Raw genomic sequence first — 17428 nt, 5'->3', positions numbered from 1 at the left:
GGAGCACGAATTTCTTAGGTTTTAGTGGGGTCACGACTCTGGAAGGGACAGGAAGGGAAGAGTCTGGTTTGAGCCAGTTGTTGGTTCAGGGCTGCTCCAGAAAAGGCCATGCCGGGGCGGAGCCGTGTGGGGGCGGGGCCGGGGCGTGCTCTAGTGGGTGTGGCCTCAGCAGGGCTTTGAGTCTTCTGGGAGCATGGTCCAAGAAATCCAGAGACCTGTTGCTGAGTTGAACTTGGCTGCTGTGTCTTCCCACTCAGGACTCGGCTTTGACAGGCACGAGGCAGGGACTGGGGTGAGCCCCTACCTCTCAGATCTTTCTGGACCTGGGTAGGACCTGCAGTTTCCCAGGGGAGACCCGGACCGGGAGTAAGGGTGAGGTGGACCCTGACCTTTCCCATCCACAGCTGCGGGTCCTGGGATCTTCAGCGCGGCTTGGATTTCAAACTGGAGGGTAAACCGCGGTTATGGCCTTTCATCAAAACTTTAGAGTTGTAGACCCCAAAAGAGAAAGAAACAATTAAGTCCTGTAATGACCCAAGGGGTGCTAGGAGGACTGTAGTTTGGCCAAGACTTTTTCTGCCTCTCCTAATGGTGAGGTGGAAACCCACAGTTTGCTGACTCCAGGACCCACTCGTAGGTTCCTTTTGACCCCTTTACCTCATTCGTAACACTTCCTCCCCAGAAACAGAGCAGATTCTAGACAGACAGACAACTCTGTGGTCAGATTAAATACCAAGTGACCCCGCTAAGATGCCGCTGATTTGGAATCAACTTGAGGCAGGGTTCGGGGCAGGCTGTGTGTTGGAGAAACCTAGCAACCAGATACAAGAGGTGGGAAGGGGCAGACAATTTAGAAAGAAGCTTCCAAGTGGGTTGGGGATTTTCCCCAAGGACACGAAGAGAGAGAGAGAGAGTGGAATCAGGGAAAAGGAGGGACTTACCCACATCTCCCTTTCCCCCTCACGTTAAGCCTCCATCCCCCAACCTGTGTCGGGAACTAAAGTGGCCAAAGTCTGCCCTGAGACTAAAGAATTGATTGTTTTGCAGTCAGCCCGCAACAGTAGGGTTTGTGGAAAGATTGGTAAAAGGCACTGCCCCTTGCTGTCTAGCATGAACTAGGGAGAATGTCTAGAAGGCTGGACTGAGGCCAGACTGTGCCCCCACCCTTATGGGGGATGAGAAACGGCCTAAGTTCAGGCTGCCTGACAGGGCTGATAAGGGGCCCTCTGGGGCTCCTGCAAACGGTTTATCGCTTTGGTGGGGACTACTTGCAGGGTTCAGGAGGGGGCACAAGCATGGAACAACGTTGGGGTCTACTTCGGAGAGTGGTAAGATCATTGGGGGAGGGTGGAGTTGTGGTTACACACATTAGGTTTTCCTTCGCGTCCCTCAGGCCCTCCCTAATGCATAAGGTTGACCCCACCCGTCCCCTTGGGACCCTCGGTGGTGGGTCCCTCCTCTCCAGCCTCCAGAGCTCCCTCCCTCCCTCCAGGCTGAAGTTGGTGACATCATTCTTGCCTAACCCTCTGCCAACCCTTAGGCCCCCTCCCCTAATCTTTTGCCTACCTCCCCCCTCCACTCAGCAACAGTGGTCCCCAAGACCCTCTCAGACCATCTACAGACGTGTGGAAGGCCCTCAACTGGAGAACCTAGAGGAGGAAGATAGGGAGGAAGGGGAGGAGCTTCCTGCCCAGTTCTGCCCCATGGAACTCAAAGGCCCTGAGCGCTTAGGCTCCTGTCCTGGGAGGTCCATTCCCATACCCTGGGCTGCAGCAGGTCGAAAGGCTGCTCCCTATCTGGTCCTGACCACCCTGCTAATCTTCACTGGGGGTGAGTCTTCCCTCCCTCCTCCTGGGCTGGGGGCATTTCTGGGGTCTAGTAGAAGAGGGCACAAGAAAACCCCATCTTCCCACCTGCCAGCCTTCCTCCTGGGCTACGTGGCCTTTCGAGGGTCCTGCCAGGCATGTGGGGACTCTGTGTTGGTGGTTGGTGAAGATGTCAACTCTGAGGACTCCAGCCGGGGCACGTTGTACTGGAGTGACCTCCAGGACATGTTTCTCCGGTTCCTTGGGGAGGGACGCATGGAGGACACCATCAGGTAAGGATACAGCCTGGATCCTGCGTGGTCCAGTGTGAACTCCTTTCTCATGCTACCCAAAGTCCTTTCTCGGGTCTTCTTATCTTCCTCTCTGGTTTCCCTGCTCAGAGGTCCTTGGAAACATGGCAGACACCAGGAGCTCAGTATTCAAGGACCTGAGACTTCAAGGATGGTTTATTTAGGGGATAGAAAGCTGGGTGAATGAAGACGAAGACAAGGGACCAGGGCATGGTGGCTTGTGTCTTTAATCCAAGCACTCAGGAGGTAGATGCAGGAGGATTGGGGATGCGAGGTCATCCTCGACTACGTAATGAATTGGAGGCTAGCCTAGGATGTATGGGTCCCCATCTCAAAAGCATAATCTGTGATGTTAAATGACATTTTAATTTTATGTAATGAACAGGTAATGAAGAATGGGTGGGAGGAAAATGTTAATATTTTCCAGCATGTACTGAGATGACCACGTGATTTTTTTTTTCTCTTTGGGTTTTCTTTTTTACAGTTTTTTTTAGTATTTATTGGAATGTGGTGCGTGGGTGCCACTGAGCATGTGCGGTGGTCAGAGGAAAGCTTGCAGTGTGGTTGGTTCTCTCCTTCGACCGTGTGGATCCCTGGGATTGAACCCAGGCCCTCAGTCTTAACAACAAGCATCCCACCGGCCTCTCTAAAATGCTTGTAGTTCTGGGGTTTGAAGCTAGGGCCTTTGTGCTAGTACTCTACCAATCGATGAGCTGCATCTCGAGCCCTTTGACTGTTTCGTTTGGTTTAATTTGTTTTGGTTTTACTTTTTTTTTTTTTTTGAAATAAGGTCTTGTGATGTAGCCCAGGTTAGCCCTCAAGCTTGAAGTCCTCTTGACTGAGACAAGGTCCTGTGATGTAGCCCAGGCTGGCCTTAAACTTGAGGTCCTCTTGCTTCAGCCTCCCAAGTGCTAGGATTATAGGTGTATACCTGAGTTTTCCTCCTCTTCCTCTTCTTCCTCCTCCTCTTCTTCCTCCTCTTCCTCCTCTTCTTCCTCCTCTTCCTCCTCTTCTTCCTCCTCTTCCTCCTCTTCTTCTTCCTCTGAACTTAGGATTGGAGCTATTGCAGTCTTTAATGTTTGTTTAGTGATTTGAATCATAGTGTATATTTTGATACACTGCTGGGAGCTCGATCAAAATAGATGGCTTTATATTGCTAAAAGACCTCCAATTTGGGCTGGAGAGATGGCTCAGCGGTTAAGAGCACCTGACTACTCTCCCAGAGGTCCTGAGTTCAATTCCCAGCAACCACATGGTGGCTTACAACCATCTGTAAAGAGATCTGATGCCCTTTTCTGGTGTATCTGAAGACAGCTACAGTGTACTTATATATAATAAATGAATACATCTTTAAAAAAAAAAGACCTCCAATCTGAGGCTGGAGCTATAGCTGGGGGGACAGAGAACTCACCTCACATGATCCCCCACATGGCATGAGGTAAGTGTGGTGGCTTATGTCCATGATCCCAGCATCTGGGAAGTGGGAGCAGGAGGATCAGGCCATCCATGACTGCACAGTGTCTTCCAGGGCAAGTGAGACCTTGTCTGCCCCTCCGCCCCAAACCTATGAAAGCCAGGAAATGGGTAGAACCACACAGCTGAGTTTTCCTAAATTCACATCCTCTACAGCACAGTAAGGAATTTTAGAAAGGCAATGCGTTGAAAGCTCAGGAAATGTGGGCCACTGTATACGTTTCAGCCCAAGAAAGACAGACAGACCTGCGAATACAGGGAGGACAAAGAGGGGAAAGCCAGAACCTCAAAAGTCTAGTCGGAAAGTGGGACTCAGAGCTGGCGAGATGGCTCAGCGGGTAAAGGGGATTGCTGCTAAGCTTGACAACCTGAGTTCAATCCCCAGGATCAAATTCCAGGGTGGGAGGAAAGAACCTGGTTCTACCACGCTCAAAGTGCCATTTTTGGTATGTGTGAACATATAGATCACACACACACACACACACACACACACACACACACACACACACACACACACTAAATATAAATAAAATAAAGTAAGGTAGGATTCAGAACATTGAAGGACGTGCAGATAAACTTTCTCCTGTCAGCCTTGGTCTTACTGTGGGACTTAATACTTTGGCTGGGCCTAGTGGCAGAGGCCTGTAATCCTAGTTCTTTGGGAAGCTAAAGCAGAGAAGTTCTGTCCCTGTTCCTACCTGGATTTCAAGTGAGTCTGTGGCTAGCCTTGGCAATGCAGCATAGCCTGGTCTTAAAAATAGGACAGAAGGAAAAAAAGTTGGTTTGGGGTACAGTGATTTCCTAGAATTGGGCAGAAGAGAAGGAGGGAGGGAGGGAGGAGAGGAGTTAAAGAGCCAGGGGCTTCTCCACTCCAAGACTGGAGGTCAGGAAACCCAAGTCCCATGGGAGATGTGGCCACCGGAGAAAGCCCAGGTCTGTGCCAAGGCCATACTTCTGTGACAAATGGGGGACAGATTGTTTCCCCTGCAAAGGTAACAGCCCATGAAAGGGTAGTGCATAGCCGAGGTGAGAAGGCTAGTTTAGGTGACAGACTCTTGCTGGGCCATGACAATGGAAGCAGATCAGGTGAACTCCTGTCCAGAAACACAATCCTCCTGCCTCCACTTTCACCTGAATTTGAGGCTAGCCTCCTAGACACGAGATGCCGTTCCAGGCCTGCGTTTACCATCTCAGTCTTTTCGTTTGACCACTTATGCCGGGATGTAGGAGTCGCTTTCCTGGCCTCTAGTTTGATCTCTCTGCTCAGGCTGACCAGCCTCCGGGAACGCGTGGCCGGCTCAGCCAGAATGGCCACCCTGGTCCAAGACATCCTCGATAAGCTCTCGAGCCAGAAGCTGGACCACGTGTGGACTGACACGCACTATGTGGGACTTCAGTTCCCGGACCCGTGAGTCTGGGGATGCGACAAGGGGTCATACTATGCATGGAGTTGCACAGCCAGGAGTGCTCACCTTCAGCCTTCCTCAGGGCTCACCCTAACACCCTGCACTGGGTGGGTGCAGACGGGAGCGTCCAAGAGCAGCTACCGCTGGAGGATCCGGAAGTCTACTGTCCCTACAGCGCCACGGGCAACGCCACGGTGAGGTTCCCGGGATGGGGAGCCCATCACGACCTCATTGGGTAGCCCAGTTGGAATACTGGCAGCGAGGCCTCACCAATCTCCGCGTTCCCAGGGCAAGCTTGTGTACGCCCACTACGGGCGGCGGGAGGACCTGCAGGACCTGAAAGCCAAGGACGTGGAGCTGGCCGGCAGCCTCCTGCTAGTGCGTGCTGGGATTACAAGCTTCGCCCAGAAGGTGAGGGTCCCAAATAGAACAGGGTGTGAAGTGCGTTGCAAGTGGTCTGGGAAACAGGCGTGCCTCGTGGGAAGGATCTAGGAGGCTGTCACCCGGAGAGAGGGAAAAAACAAACAAACAAACAAACAAACAAACAAACAAAAACAAAACAGGGACATTTTAAGAAACTATTGGCCACCCGGCTTTTTTTTTTTTTAAAGATTTATTTATTTATTATATATATAAGTACACTGTAGCTGTCTTCAGATACACCAGAAGAGGGCATCGGATCTCTTTACAGATGGTTGTGAGCCACCATGTGGTTGCTGGGAATTGAACTCATGACCTCTGAAAGAGCAGTCGGGTGCTCTTAACCGCTGAGCCATCTCTCCAGCCCCCGGCAACCCGGCTTTTATTCCCAGCATTCAGGAGGCAGAGGCAGGCAGGTCTCTGAGTTCCAGACCAGCCTGGTCTAGAGAACTAGTTCCAGGACAACCAGGACTACACAGAAGAACTCTGGCTCAAAATGAAACAAAGGAAGGAAAGAGGGAGGGCGAGAGGGAGGGAGGGAGGAAAAGAAAAGAAAAGAAGAGAGAGAGAGAGAGAGAGAGAGAGAGAGAGAGAGAGAGAGAGAGAGAGAGAGAGAGAGAGAAAGGGAATAGCGGAAGACTAACATGATATAAATTTTTTTTTTTTGGTTCTTTTTTTTCGGAGCTGGGGACCGAACCCAGGGCCTTGCGCTTCCTAGGCAAGCGCTCTACCACTGAGCTAAATCCCCAACCCACATGATATAAATTTTAACCCCAGCTACTTAGGAAGCTGAGAGGCAGGAGGATTGTAAATTCAAGACCTGCATGGGCTACAAAACAAGACCATTCTCTCTCTCTCTCTCTCTCTCTCTCTCTCTCTTTTCTTTTTTTCGGAGCTGGGGACCGAACCCAGGGCCTTGCGCTTGCTAGGCAAGCGCTCTACCACTGAGCTAAATCCCCAACCCCTCTCTCTCTTTTTTTAATTAAATTATAAAGGGCTGGAGAGATGGCTCAGTTGTTAAGAGCACCGACTGCTATTCCATAGGTTCTAAGTTCAATTCCCAGCAACTGCATGACATCTTTGTAATGGGACCCAGTGACCCTCTTCTGTTGTGTTTGAAGACAGCTGCAGTCCAAAGATGAGCTTCAGTGTACTCATATACCTAAAATAAATGAAGAAATAAATCTTTTAAAAATTTAAATACTAAAGCAAGAGCGGACAGCGGGCTCAGGTCTGTCACCTCAGTGCACCTGATAGGAAAGGCAGGAGGATTAAGATTCTGTCATTTTCTGACACATAAAGAATTTGAAGCTAGCCTCGAATACAGGAGAGCCCATCTTAGAAACCGAACTACAGGGACAGGGAGATAGCTCAGTGGATAAAGGCACTTACTACCAAGCCTGAGTTCAACCTCTGGGACCTGTGAATCCCGGAAGAGAACCTGTTCCCTCAAGCTGTCCCCTGACACGCAGATAAATAATACACCTACTTTTTTTCTAAATAAAATAGCGTGGGCTTGTGATGGGGCACAGTTGGTGAATGCCTGCCTAGCATGCGCAGAACCTTGGGTTTGACTTCCCAGCAATGGAAGCCTGTGTACCACATGTGCGTATAATGCTTGTGGAGGCCAGAGGGCATGTCAGAGCCCCTGCAACTGGAGCTACAGATGTGAGCTGCCATTTAGGTGCTGGGAATCACACCCAGGACCTCTGGAAGAGCAGCCAGTGCTCTTAACCACTGAGCCATCTCTCCAGCCCTGGGCAGAGAGGTTTTGCAGTGCTCCAGAGGCACCAAGGGAGAGCTGCGACATTTAAGTGCCAGGTGGTATTCACTACACACAGTGGGCCCTTAAGGATGATGGCTGCAAGTGAAAAGAGCCTTTGTTTTGAAACTTTTTCTTACTTGTCTATCTTCCCTCAGGTAGCCATTGCCCAGGACTTTGGGGCCCACGGAGTGCTGATATACCCTGACCCAGCGGACTTCTCCCAAGACCCCCACAAGCCAGGCCTGTCTAGTGACAGGGCTGTGTATGGACATGTGAGTCTTGGGGGGGAAGCCAGAGCTCCCTTCCTGGGGCCCAGGAATACACAAATGGGGCTTGTTCAGCCCACAGTTTCAGAGTGGGTACCCCTTCTTCTTTAGGTGCACCTGGGAACTGGGGACCCTTACACGCCTGGCTTCCCGTCCTTCAATCAAACCCAGTTCCCTCCAGTAGAATCATCGGGGCTTCCCAACATCCCTGCCCAGCCCATCAGTGCCGACGTTGCTGATCGCTTGCTCAGGTAAGAGGGCGGGGGATACGGGATACGGGGAGCAGAGGCAGGGAGTAGGGGGTAGGAGCTGGAGTTAGCTGCAGGGTTCCTTCGGTGACTAAGAAGGTGACCTGAGCCTGGGGAGATAGTCCTGTCAGTAAAGTGCTTGTTGTTCAAGCATGAAGACCTGATTTACATCCCCAGAAGCCATGTTAAAAACAAAGAAAGGCAACCTAAGTGCATGCGTGTAATTCCAGCCCTGGAGAGGAAGAGACAGATGGATTCCCTGAAGCTTGGGCATCCAGCTTAGCTAAATTAGTGAGCTCCAGGCCAAGTGCAGATCCTGTCAAACAAAAACCAAGGTGTCCTAGCCAGATGCCTCAGTGAGTAAAGGCATGTGCCACCAAGCCTGAATGAAGGCTGTCCCTAAGTCTCACATACTCAAGAGAGGACAGACTCCCACGGAGTCATCCTCTGGCCCCCACACATGCACACTCACACACAAAAAGTAAAATGTATTATAAACTTTTTTTAAAAAGTGATTCGCACCTGAGGTCAAGATGCAAGGTTGACTGTTGACCTCTATGCACACATGCACACACACACACACACACACACACACACACACACACACATATGCATTCTACCAGGCCCCACCATCTGGTACGTCCACAGGTGCTGAGGACCTTTACACAGGACACAGCTTATACCATGGCAGCCCCAGGCTGCACTGTCCTACTGAGCAGGGTACAGAGGCAAAGATCTAGAGCCAAAATGTAGAGAAAGAGGAAGAATGAAGCAGGGTTTTAGGCTTCTGCAGTGAACACTACCGCTTCAAGACTTTTCTGCCCCATTTCTTTCCAGGAAACTCACAGGTCCCGTGGCTCCTCAGGAATGGAAGGGTCGCCTCTCAGACTCTCCGTATCGCCTGGGACCTGGGCCAGGCTTACGCCTTGTGGTCAACAACCACAGAACCTCTACTCCCATCAGTAACATCTTTGCGTGCATCGAGGGCTTCGCAGAGCCAGGTGTGTCTGCCCAGCCTCTCCCATGGCTTAGGAGAGACTCTGCTCCTGACCCCGACCAATGAGGACTGATGCAGGAGGCCCTGGAGAAGGGCCAGGGGTGGTGTCCAGGGATTGGAGGCTGATGAGGGGTGGCAGTGTGGAGCTCTCCAAATGGGCAGTATTGCTCAGTAGTGAGTCCTTAGTGCGTTGTGAGCAAGCATATGTTGGATGATTTTATATTAGAGATCTAAGCGTCAGACAAAGGCCAGGTTGGGGGAGTGGCGCTGGTGGTGAGGAATCGAAGGTTGCTGAGCGGATTGGTGGGCGGAGCAGACCTGGGAAACCCTTGAATGGCCAGGTGTCAAAGGAGAAGCAGAGACCTGGGGTGACACACAGAGGGGGATGCTGGAAGTGAGAGGAGGAGCGCAGAAGAGGTGGAAAGAGAACAGCAGGTTAAAGGAGAGAGAAGAGCAGGTTAAAGATGATGCAGAACATGCCTGACCAGAATGGAGCCCGGAACGTCCATAGGGTTGAGCCAGGCATAGTAGCTCACATCTGTCATCCCAGCATTCAAGCATCTGAAGCAGGAGATTATAAGTTCAAGGCTAGCCTAGGCTACGTAGCCTGGGCCCCAAGACCCTGTTTGAAGCAGAGGTAAAGGGGACCAGGGATGGTAGCACAAACTCAGAAGTTCAAGGCCAGTGTGGAACACAAAGCAAAACATAATAAAAATAAAATATAAATAAATCAAAACAAATCCCAAAACCCTCTAGCAAGCAGAATGTCCCCAGTGGTAGCATGTTTGCCTACCATGGAAGACACTGGGTTTGACCCCAGCACCTGACATGGTGACACATGCCTACCCTGGAACTTGAGAGGAAGTGGAGGCAGGAAAACCAGAAGTTGTAGGCCAGCCTTGGTTACATGAAATCCTGTCTCCAGAAGAATTCGGGGTGTTTGACAGTGTGTGTTTGAATCCCCTAATGCCTATTAATGGATCAGGCCATGTGGGCAGAGCCGAGAGAGCTAGGCATGGTCCCTCGATACAGCCGAGATTACAGAGCTAGGGTTGTAGAGAGGGGAAGAGCTGTGGCAGGGAAGCCGACTGGGGACGTTGCAGAGGAAGGACTGGAGCTCTGGGGGCACCCACCCTCCAAAGCTGCATGGAGGGGTCCTGGACAGTTTAAGATGTGGGCTCTACACATATCTTCCTTCAGATCACTATGTCGTTATCGGGGCCCAGAGGGATGCCTGGGGCCCAGGAGCAGCCAAGTCTGCAGTGGGGACTGCCATCCTCCTGGAGCTGGTTCGGACCTTTTCCTCCATGGTCAGCAGTGGTAAGCTCAGAGCCAAGACCTGTGTGAGCTGGGGCTGTGTCCCGGGCTAGGACTAGGTCAAAGGTAGCGTAGACTGGAGGGAGGCCACTTGGATCTGAGTCATGATTGGAGTGTCCAGTTCTAGGCAAGTCACTTCATCGATACAGTATTTCCTCATCAATGTGTTAGCCCGGGGCAGACGAGATGCCTCAATGGGTTAGGACACTTGCTACCAAGTCCGATGACCAGAGTTTGATCCTCAGAAGCCACGTGGTAGAAGGAGAGAATTTCCCAAAAATGGTCCCCTGATTTCCACATATAGGCCACCATATGCATGCACGCATACACACAAAAATATTTTCTTTTGGTTCTTTTTTTCGGAGCTGGGGACCGAACCCAGGGCCTTGCGCTTCCTAGGCAAGGGCTCTACCACTGAGCTAAATCCCCAACCCCCACAAAAATATTTTTAATTTTGGGCAGGCATGCCCTATAATGCCAGCCTTCAGGAGCGGAAGGCAGGAAAAAAAATGAACATTTCAAGGTTATGCTTAACTATATAACAAGTTCTAGGCTAGCCTAGGCTACATGAGTCTCTGCTTTATTAAAAAAACAAAACAAAAACACAAAAAACAAAAAATAACTCCCCTGACCCCCGCCACCAAAGCCAGGCATGGTGACACATGCTTTTAATCCCAGTACTCTGTAATCAGAGGCAGCCGGTCTCTTGACCTTGAGGCCAGCCTGGTCTACAAAATGAGACCCTGTCACAAACAGAAAGTAAAACTTAATTTAATAAAAAAAAAAATGATACTGGGCAGGGGTGGTGCATGCCTTTAATCCCAACACTTGGGAGGCAGAGGCAAGCAGATGTCTGAATTCAAGGTCTACACCGAGTGCTAGGACAGCCAGGGCTACACAGAGAAATAAAAAAATTGAAAAAAAAATGAGCACATGCTGCACAGATGTAATCTTGGCACCCCAGAAGGGAAAGCAGGAGGATCAGTAGTTCAGGGTCATCTTTGACTACATAAGGGAACCCACGCTCTCAAAAAGAACCTGGCCAGGCATCAGGGCACACATCTGTCATCCCAGCGCTCAAAGGGAGAGGCAGAGGGATTGCTGTAACTTCAAGAGCTGGCTGGGCTCCCACAGCAAGTATCTAGTCAGTCAGGGCTACGTAGCAAGACCCTGTTTCAAAACAAGAGGAGGTGCACATACAGCTGAGTGGTGGCGAACTCGAGAGAGCAATCTCTAGTCCTGCAAACCAAGGAAGGGAGGAGGGAAGATCAGGTCAGGGCCAGACCACTGAGGGGGTGAGCGAGAACACAATGGGGGAGGGGACTAACTGAAACAGAATAATGGGCCACATGTGTGAGGAGGCCATAGCAAAGCCCATTTGTATGCTGACTTCTGACGTTAACTAGGCGACATGGTGGTCCACACCTGTCGTTACAGCCCTTGGAGGTGAAAGCAGGTCATCTTTTTGTTTTGTCTTGTTTTCGAGATAGGGTTTCTCTGTGTACCTCTGGCTGTCCTGGAACTCGTTCTGTAGACCAGGCTGGCCTTGAACTCACAGAGATCTGCCTGCCTCTGCCTCCTGAGTGCTAGGATTAAAGATGTATGCCACCACTGACCAGTTGTAGGTGATTTTTTACCGTTTAAGGGGGTTTGAGGCTAGCCTGGGCTACACGTGACCGTGTCTTAAAACAACAATAAGGGAAGCGGGATCAGGCAGGAGCAGGGGTTGGAGCCCCAGAACCCACATGGTGGTAGCAGATTGTCCTGCAGGTTGTCCTCTGACCTCCATGTCCCCCCACTGTGGCAGGTGTGTGCCCATACGCATACAAATAAAATTAAAAAATTAAAAACTAAACAGAGATGTGGCGTTCATGGCCTGAGTGACAATTAAGCAAGAAACGGTATCGTTTAGAACCCACTCTAGTGTATCATTATTGAGTTAGAGAGGATCCAAGGTGGGGCAACTTGGGATGCTGGGTTCCTACAGAGAGTGGACCCCCTCTGGAGACCTGGACGGAGAAGGCTTAAGGGGGGATGTTGACCCTCCATTTCATCGCTCTGCCCATAGGCTTTAGACCTCGAAGAAGTCTTTTGTTCATCAGCTGGGACGGAGGTGACTTTGGCAGCGTGGGAGCCACGGAGTGGTTGGAGGTGATCTGGGGTTCTGGGTATGTAGCCAGGTAATGGGGAGGGGCGGAGAGGGCAACCTTCCTCTCCATACGTTTCGGCGACCCTACAGGGCTACCTCAGCGTGCTACACCTCAAAGCTGTCGTGTATGTGAGCCTGGACAACTCCGTGTTGGGTGAGCTAGGGTCAAGCTACCCCCTGGCCCTCTCAGGCGAGGTCTATGCAAAGGAATCTATCCCTGAGCCCAGCATTCCCCCCCTTCCTTCTCTTCAGGAGACGGCAAATTCCATGCTAAGACCAGCCCCCTTCTCGTCAGCCTCATTGAGAATATCCTGAAGCAGGCAAGAGGGCACGGGGCTGGGGGTGAGAGGATCCCGCGGGAGTGCAGCGCAAAGGGGGAAAAGACTGATGTGTACGCTCATCCAGGTGGATTCCCCTAACCACAGTGGACAGACACTCTACGATCAAGTGGCATTCACCCACCCAAGCTGGGATGCTGAAGTGTAAGTGGAAATGAAGACCGCGGGGTGGAGGCTCAGGAGAAACTGAGTCCTCAGAGGCCTCCAATCTGCCTGTCCTCAGGATCCAGCCCCTGCCCATGGACAGCAGCGCATATTCCTTCACAGCTTTTGCGGGCGTCCCAGCTGTGGAGTTCTCCTTCATGGAGGTGAGACTCCCCGGCCCTTGCCCCAGGACATCAGACCCTCATCCTGTCAGCACCACGTTCCTGCGCCCAGCCCCTCCATGTCCCTGCAGGACGATAGGGTGTACCCATTCCTGCACACGAAGGAGGACACGTATGAGAATCTGCACAAGATGCTGCGAGGTCGCCTGCCCGCCGTGGTCCTAGCAGTGGCTCAGCTCGCTGGTCAGCTCCTCATCCGACTGAGCCACGATCACCTACTGCCGCTGGACTTCGGCCGCTACGGAGACGTGGTCCTCAGGCACATCGGCAACCTTAATGAGTTCTCTGGGGACCTCAAGGTCCAAGATGCCAGTCGCGCTCCCAGCCTGCAGGGGCGCTTCATCACTATGGGTGTCTGTCTGGCTTCTCCTGTCCCCAGCTCTGAGATCTAGGTCCTGCCCTCCAATCGGGCCCCTTTTACTTATACCTCCAGACACCTAATCCTCAAGGACACATCCAGTTTGACCCCACATCCCTGGGATCTGCCCTCCCTATCCTCATAGGCCTGATGAACTCCGTTTCCCTTTCCCTTTCTCTTTAGTGCTTTGACCCCACCCGTATCGGTGCTGGCACCAATCTGTCAATCTTAGACTGTTCCTCGCCCACAGGCGCGCGGGCTGACCCTGCAGTGGGTGTACTCTGCAAGGGGGGACTATATCCGGGCGGCGGAGAAGCTGCGGAAGGAGATTTACAGCTCGGAGCAGAGCGATGAGCGTCTGATGCGCATGTACAACGTGCGCATCATGAGGGTGAGACCCCGCCCCCGCCCGCCCCCTTCTGGCCTGGTGGTCCCTTTTCCCAGGACCTGGCCTTTGTAAAGCATTCCGCTCGCTTTCCCTCCTTTGCTCTGTCCCTGTGTTCTGAGGGTACAATACAGGGTTCATAAACCAGCCAGGCTAGAAAACTTGACCTGTCCCTTTCACAGACTCCGCCAGGGAATGAAATGAATAATAAGGGCCTGACTCTGTTGTCTGCTGTTTAACTTGCAAAGCCTAAAATATTTACTCCATGGCTTTTCGCAGAGAAAATGTTCCGGACAACTGCTTTAAACTGTGTGACTTAGGTCTTGGACAGGCAAAACACAGGTTGATGCAAGGAAAAGAGGTCATTTCAGGGTGGAGGGTAAGGCAGGGAAATGGACCTGGCCTTTCTCAGGAGCTGTGTGTGGATCATCAAAGCCAGAACAGAGATCCTGTGGAGGACTGGTCAGAAACCAGTTTGGGGGAGTCTTTAATTGAAGAAAATTGGGATTTTGTGTGCTTGGGGGTTGGGGTTGGGGTTGGGATAAAATCAGAGTATTGTGCATGTTAAACAAGTACCTTACCACTGGGCCTCCTCTGCCCCCCCACCCCGCAGCCCCTCACTGAGGGATTCTAGGCAGGTGCTCTACCACTGAGCCACGCCCCCAGCCCCTCCCTGGGGGATTCTAGGCAGGGGCTCTACCACTGAGCCACTCCTCCAACCACCTTTCATTCACATTTTGAGAGAAAGTCTTGCTAGGTTGCCCGGAATAGCCTTGAACTCAGTTTATAGTCTAGGTTGACCTTGACCTTTTGAATTTCCTCCTGTTTCATCTCTCCAAGTAACTGGTATTACAGGCCAGGCTCAGGAGTTTGGATTGTGAGTGTCTGGGCATCATGAAAATTTCTTCTAAGGAGGTGAGGTGGCAGAACAGAATGTGTAGAAAGGATTCTGGAGAGCATACCAATGGCCTGAAGAGGATACAGACTTCTGTGGTGCTGGATATCAACTGCAAGTGTCAACAAATGCCTGTAGGGGGTACCGGGATAGATAGGTAGTCAAAAACGCACCACTCCCTAAAACGGGAGTAGGAAAAGTGCACAGGCAGGATACAGAAAGAGGAGTTCGACAGTGATAATAGCAGCTGACTTTTGCAGAGAGCTACCAGGGGCCACCGACTTCACTTCATTTTGTTCAACAGCAGGACCTCCTGCAGTGCTGTGAGGTCGGCAGTGGTGTAGGCTCAGTATCACACAGGAAGTAAGTGATGGAACCAAAATTAAAGATGAGGGACTCTGCCCCCATAGCCTCTGCTCAATAGCACCAAAGAGAGAGATGGGGTAGGGAAAGGAAGAAGGGAAGGAAAAAGAAAGAAATGGGAAAAAAAGAAAATGGACCGAGGCTGAAGTTCTGTTGATGGTGTGCTTTCTGGTATGCATGAAACCCTGGGCTCTACCTCCAGGACCAAATAAAACTCCCATTTCTTAGGAGGTTAAGACAACTAGCCTTGCTACATGATGAGACCCTGTCAGAGAGAGACAGAGACAGAGACAGAGACAGAGAGACAGACAGAGAGACAGAGACAGAGAGACACAGAGAGAGAGACAGAGGCAGAGACAGGGAGGAAGGGAGGGAGAGAGAAAGGAGGGGGGAGGGAGGCGGAGGGAGGAAGGGAGAGAGAGACAGAGGCAGAGACAGACAGAGAGACAGAGAGAGACAGAGGCAGAGACAGACAGGGAGGGAGGGAGAGAGAGAGAAAGGAGGGGGAGGGAGGAAGGGAGAGAGAGACAGAGATAGAGAGACAGAGAGAGACAGAGGCAGAGACAGGGAGGGAGGGAGAGAGAGAGAAAGGAGGGGGAGGGAGGAAGGGAGAGAGAGAGAGAGACAGAGAGAGACAGAGGCAGAGACAGGGGGAGAGAGAGAGAGAGAGAAAGAGAGAGAGAGAGAGAGAGAGAGAGGGGAACCCAACCCAGCATTAAGCCCTACCACTAAGTCACAACCCCAGCCTCCGGATCTCATGTTTAAGAAGGTGATGCTGGCATGCAAGCCAGTGAGGCTGTGTTCAGATATCCCCTAATTCTGTAGGGAAGGATCTTATGAACGATTTGGCAAAGTGATTTGGAAGCTGTGCCCTCCGAGGTTCTGTTTGAAGCCATGAGCACACGCAGGCTGTTGAACAGACATTTTAAAAGGTGTTAGTGCTGCTCGTGTGGAAGCGGAAGCGCACACCTGTAAATCCACCATCTCAGATCTCCTGAGGCTGAAGGAAGAGAATGGGGAGCTTGAGGCTAGTCTGCTCTGCACAGCCTAGGCTTCCGTAGTGAGTCTTTGCGTCAAAGGAAAACAAACGAACAGAGATAGACTAGCAGGCTTGATTAGTAAAGATTCTGCCATATAAGCATGAGGTCTTGAATTTAAAACACCAGTTCCCATGTAAAAAGCCAGGCTCAGTGTGGATGCCTGGATCCCAGTCTAGGGATGCAGAGAAGCCCAGAGCTCACTGGCTAACTAGTTTAGCCAAATTGGTAAGTTCCAGGTTCAGTGAGAGACCCTGTCTCAAAAATAATGTGGAAAGTGATTGAGGAAGACCTACCCAGCTATGGACACCCACAAGAGATGGGCTTTCATGCAAGGCACATCCGCTGTCTCAGGGGATCTGACACCTTCTTTTGACCTCTGCTGGCACCAGGCACATATGTGAGGCACACACATACACGCAAGACACTCGCCGTACACAAAATAATAAATCTAAAAAGAAAAAGGCGGGCAGGGAGGAAGGTATTAGAACCCACACGGATCTTCCTGGCTACTGGTGACGTCACGCAATGGGTCTTCCTAATTGGGCAGCCTAAGGGAGGTGGGCCTGGACGAAGTTGTGGAACCCTGTTTATGAAGCAGGTCCTAGGGCTCAGGGTGGATTAGGATCGGTTGGAGGGAAGAGTGACTGAAGCCTTCAGCCACAGATACTCTGGCATCTAGACCTGCTTTCACTTTTTCGTGCAGGTGGAGTTCTACTTCCTGTCCCAGTACGTGTCGCCGGCCGACTCCCCATTCCGCCACATTTTCCTAGGCCAAGGCGACCACACTTTGGGTGCCCTGGTGGAACACCTACGGATGCTGCGCTCCGATGGCTCAGGAGCTGCCTCTTCTGGGTTGAGCCCAGGTCTGGGCTTCCAGGAGAGTCGCTTCCGGCGACAGCTGGCGCTGCTCACGTGGACGCTACAGGGGGCAGCCAACGCACTCAGTGGCGACGTTTGGAACATCGACAATAACTTTTGAGGCCAGAAGTCCTCCATGGGCCCCACGTGATTCTCCTTTCTCCCTATTTGAGTGGTGCAGGCAACGGAGGTGCCTGAGAGCAACCTATCCTCATTAACAACCTTGGTCCTGCAACGCCAGTGAGACATATTTTCTCAGTGTGACTGTTATACCACTGTTTATCCAGAAAGCGGTTTTCTTCCCATCACTGGCCTCTCTGCCTTCAGGAGCATAGTTCCCCATATCTAGAAACCATCTAGACACTGGGATCCAGCTCTCTTAGCGGGTGAGATGGATAGCGTCATTTTCTTATGACACACAAGTGGTATGTGGGTGGCCCAAGGGGGATTAGATGTCAATAAACCATTTACCTGGTAACCTCTGTTGTCCATAAGCAATTTAGCTTCCTCTTCATGTCATACCCACTCCTCAAACCGGCCTTGAGACCTAGGAAAGGAGGTACAGAAGGCACCTGACAGCATAGTTATAGGATGCTATCCACATGGGGAAAATAACTATCCTAGTGTCTAAGAAAACTGCCTACAGATATAGTGGATAGCAGGTCGGGGCAGTGGGGATAACTCATCAGGAATAGACGCCAAGCCTGG

General features: G+C 51.4%; 1 protein-coding gene across 11 annotated transcripts; it reads left to right on the top strand.

Moving 5' to 3' along the window:
* The first annotated feature begins 161 nt into the window (after positions 1–161).
* Tfr2 (transferrin receptor 2) lies at positions 162–17198 on the top strand. 11 transcript variants are annotated; one of them, XM_087577979.1, is made up of 20 exons: positions 179–273; positions 405–451; positions 1275–1328; positions 1584–1830; positions 1921–2098; positions 4857–4997; positions 5078–5189; positions 5284–5406; positions 7336–7452; positions 7558–7697; positions 8532–8695; positions 9892–10011; positions 12077–12159; positions 12248–12311; positions 12410–12477; positions 12563–12639; positions 12719–12803; positions 12893–13172; positions 13430–13570; positions 16566–17198. In XM_087577979.1, exons 3-19 carry the CDS (start codon positions 1296–1298, stop codon positions 13531–13533), a joined length of 2136 nt encoding a protein of 711 aa, XP_087434105.1. In that variant the 5' UTR covers positions 179–273; positions 405–451; positions 1275–1295; the 3' UTR covers positions 13534–13570; positions 16566–17198.
* Positions 17199–17428: the final 230 nt, after the last annotated feature.

Source organism: Rattus norvegicus, chromosome 12, assembly GCF_021556685.1.
Source record: "Rattus norvegicus strain SHRSP/BbbUtx chromosome 12, alternate assembly SHRSP_T2T, whole genome shotgun sequence".
Classification (NCBI taxonomy): domain Eukaryota; kingdom Metazoa; phylum Chordata; class Mammalia; order Rodentia; family Muridae; genus Rattus; species Rattus norvegicus.
This window is presented reverse-complemented; position numbering and strand designations above follow the sequence as displayed.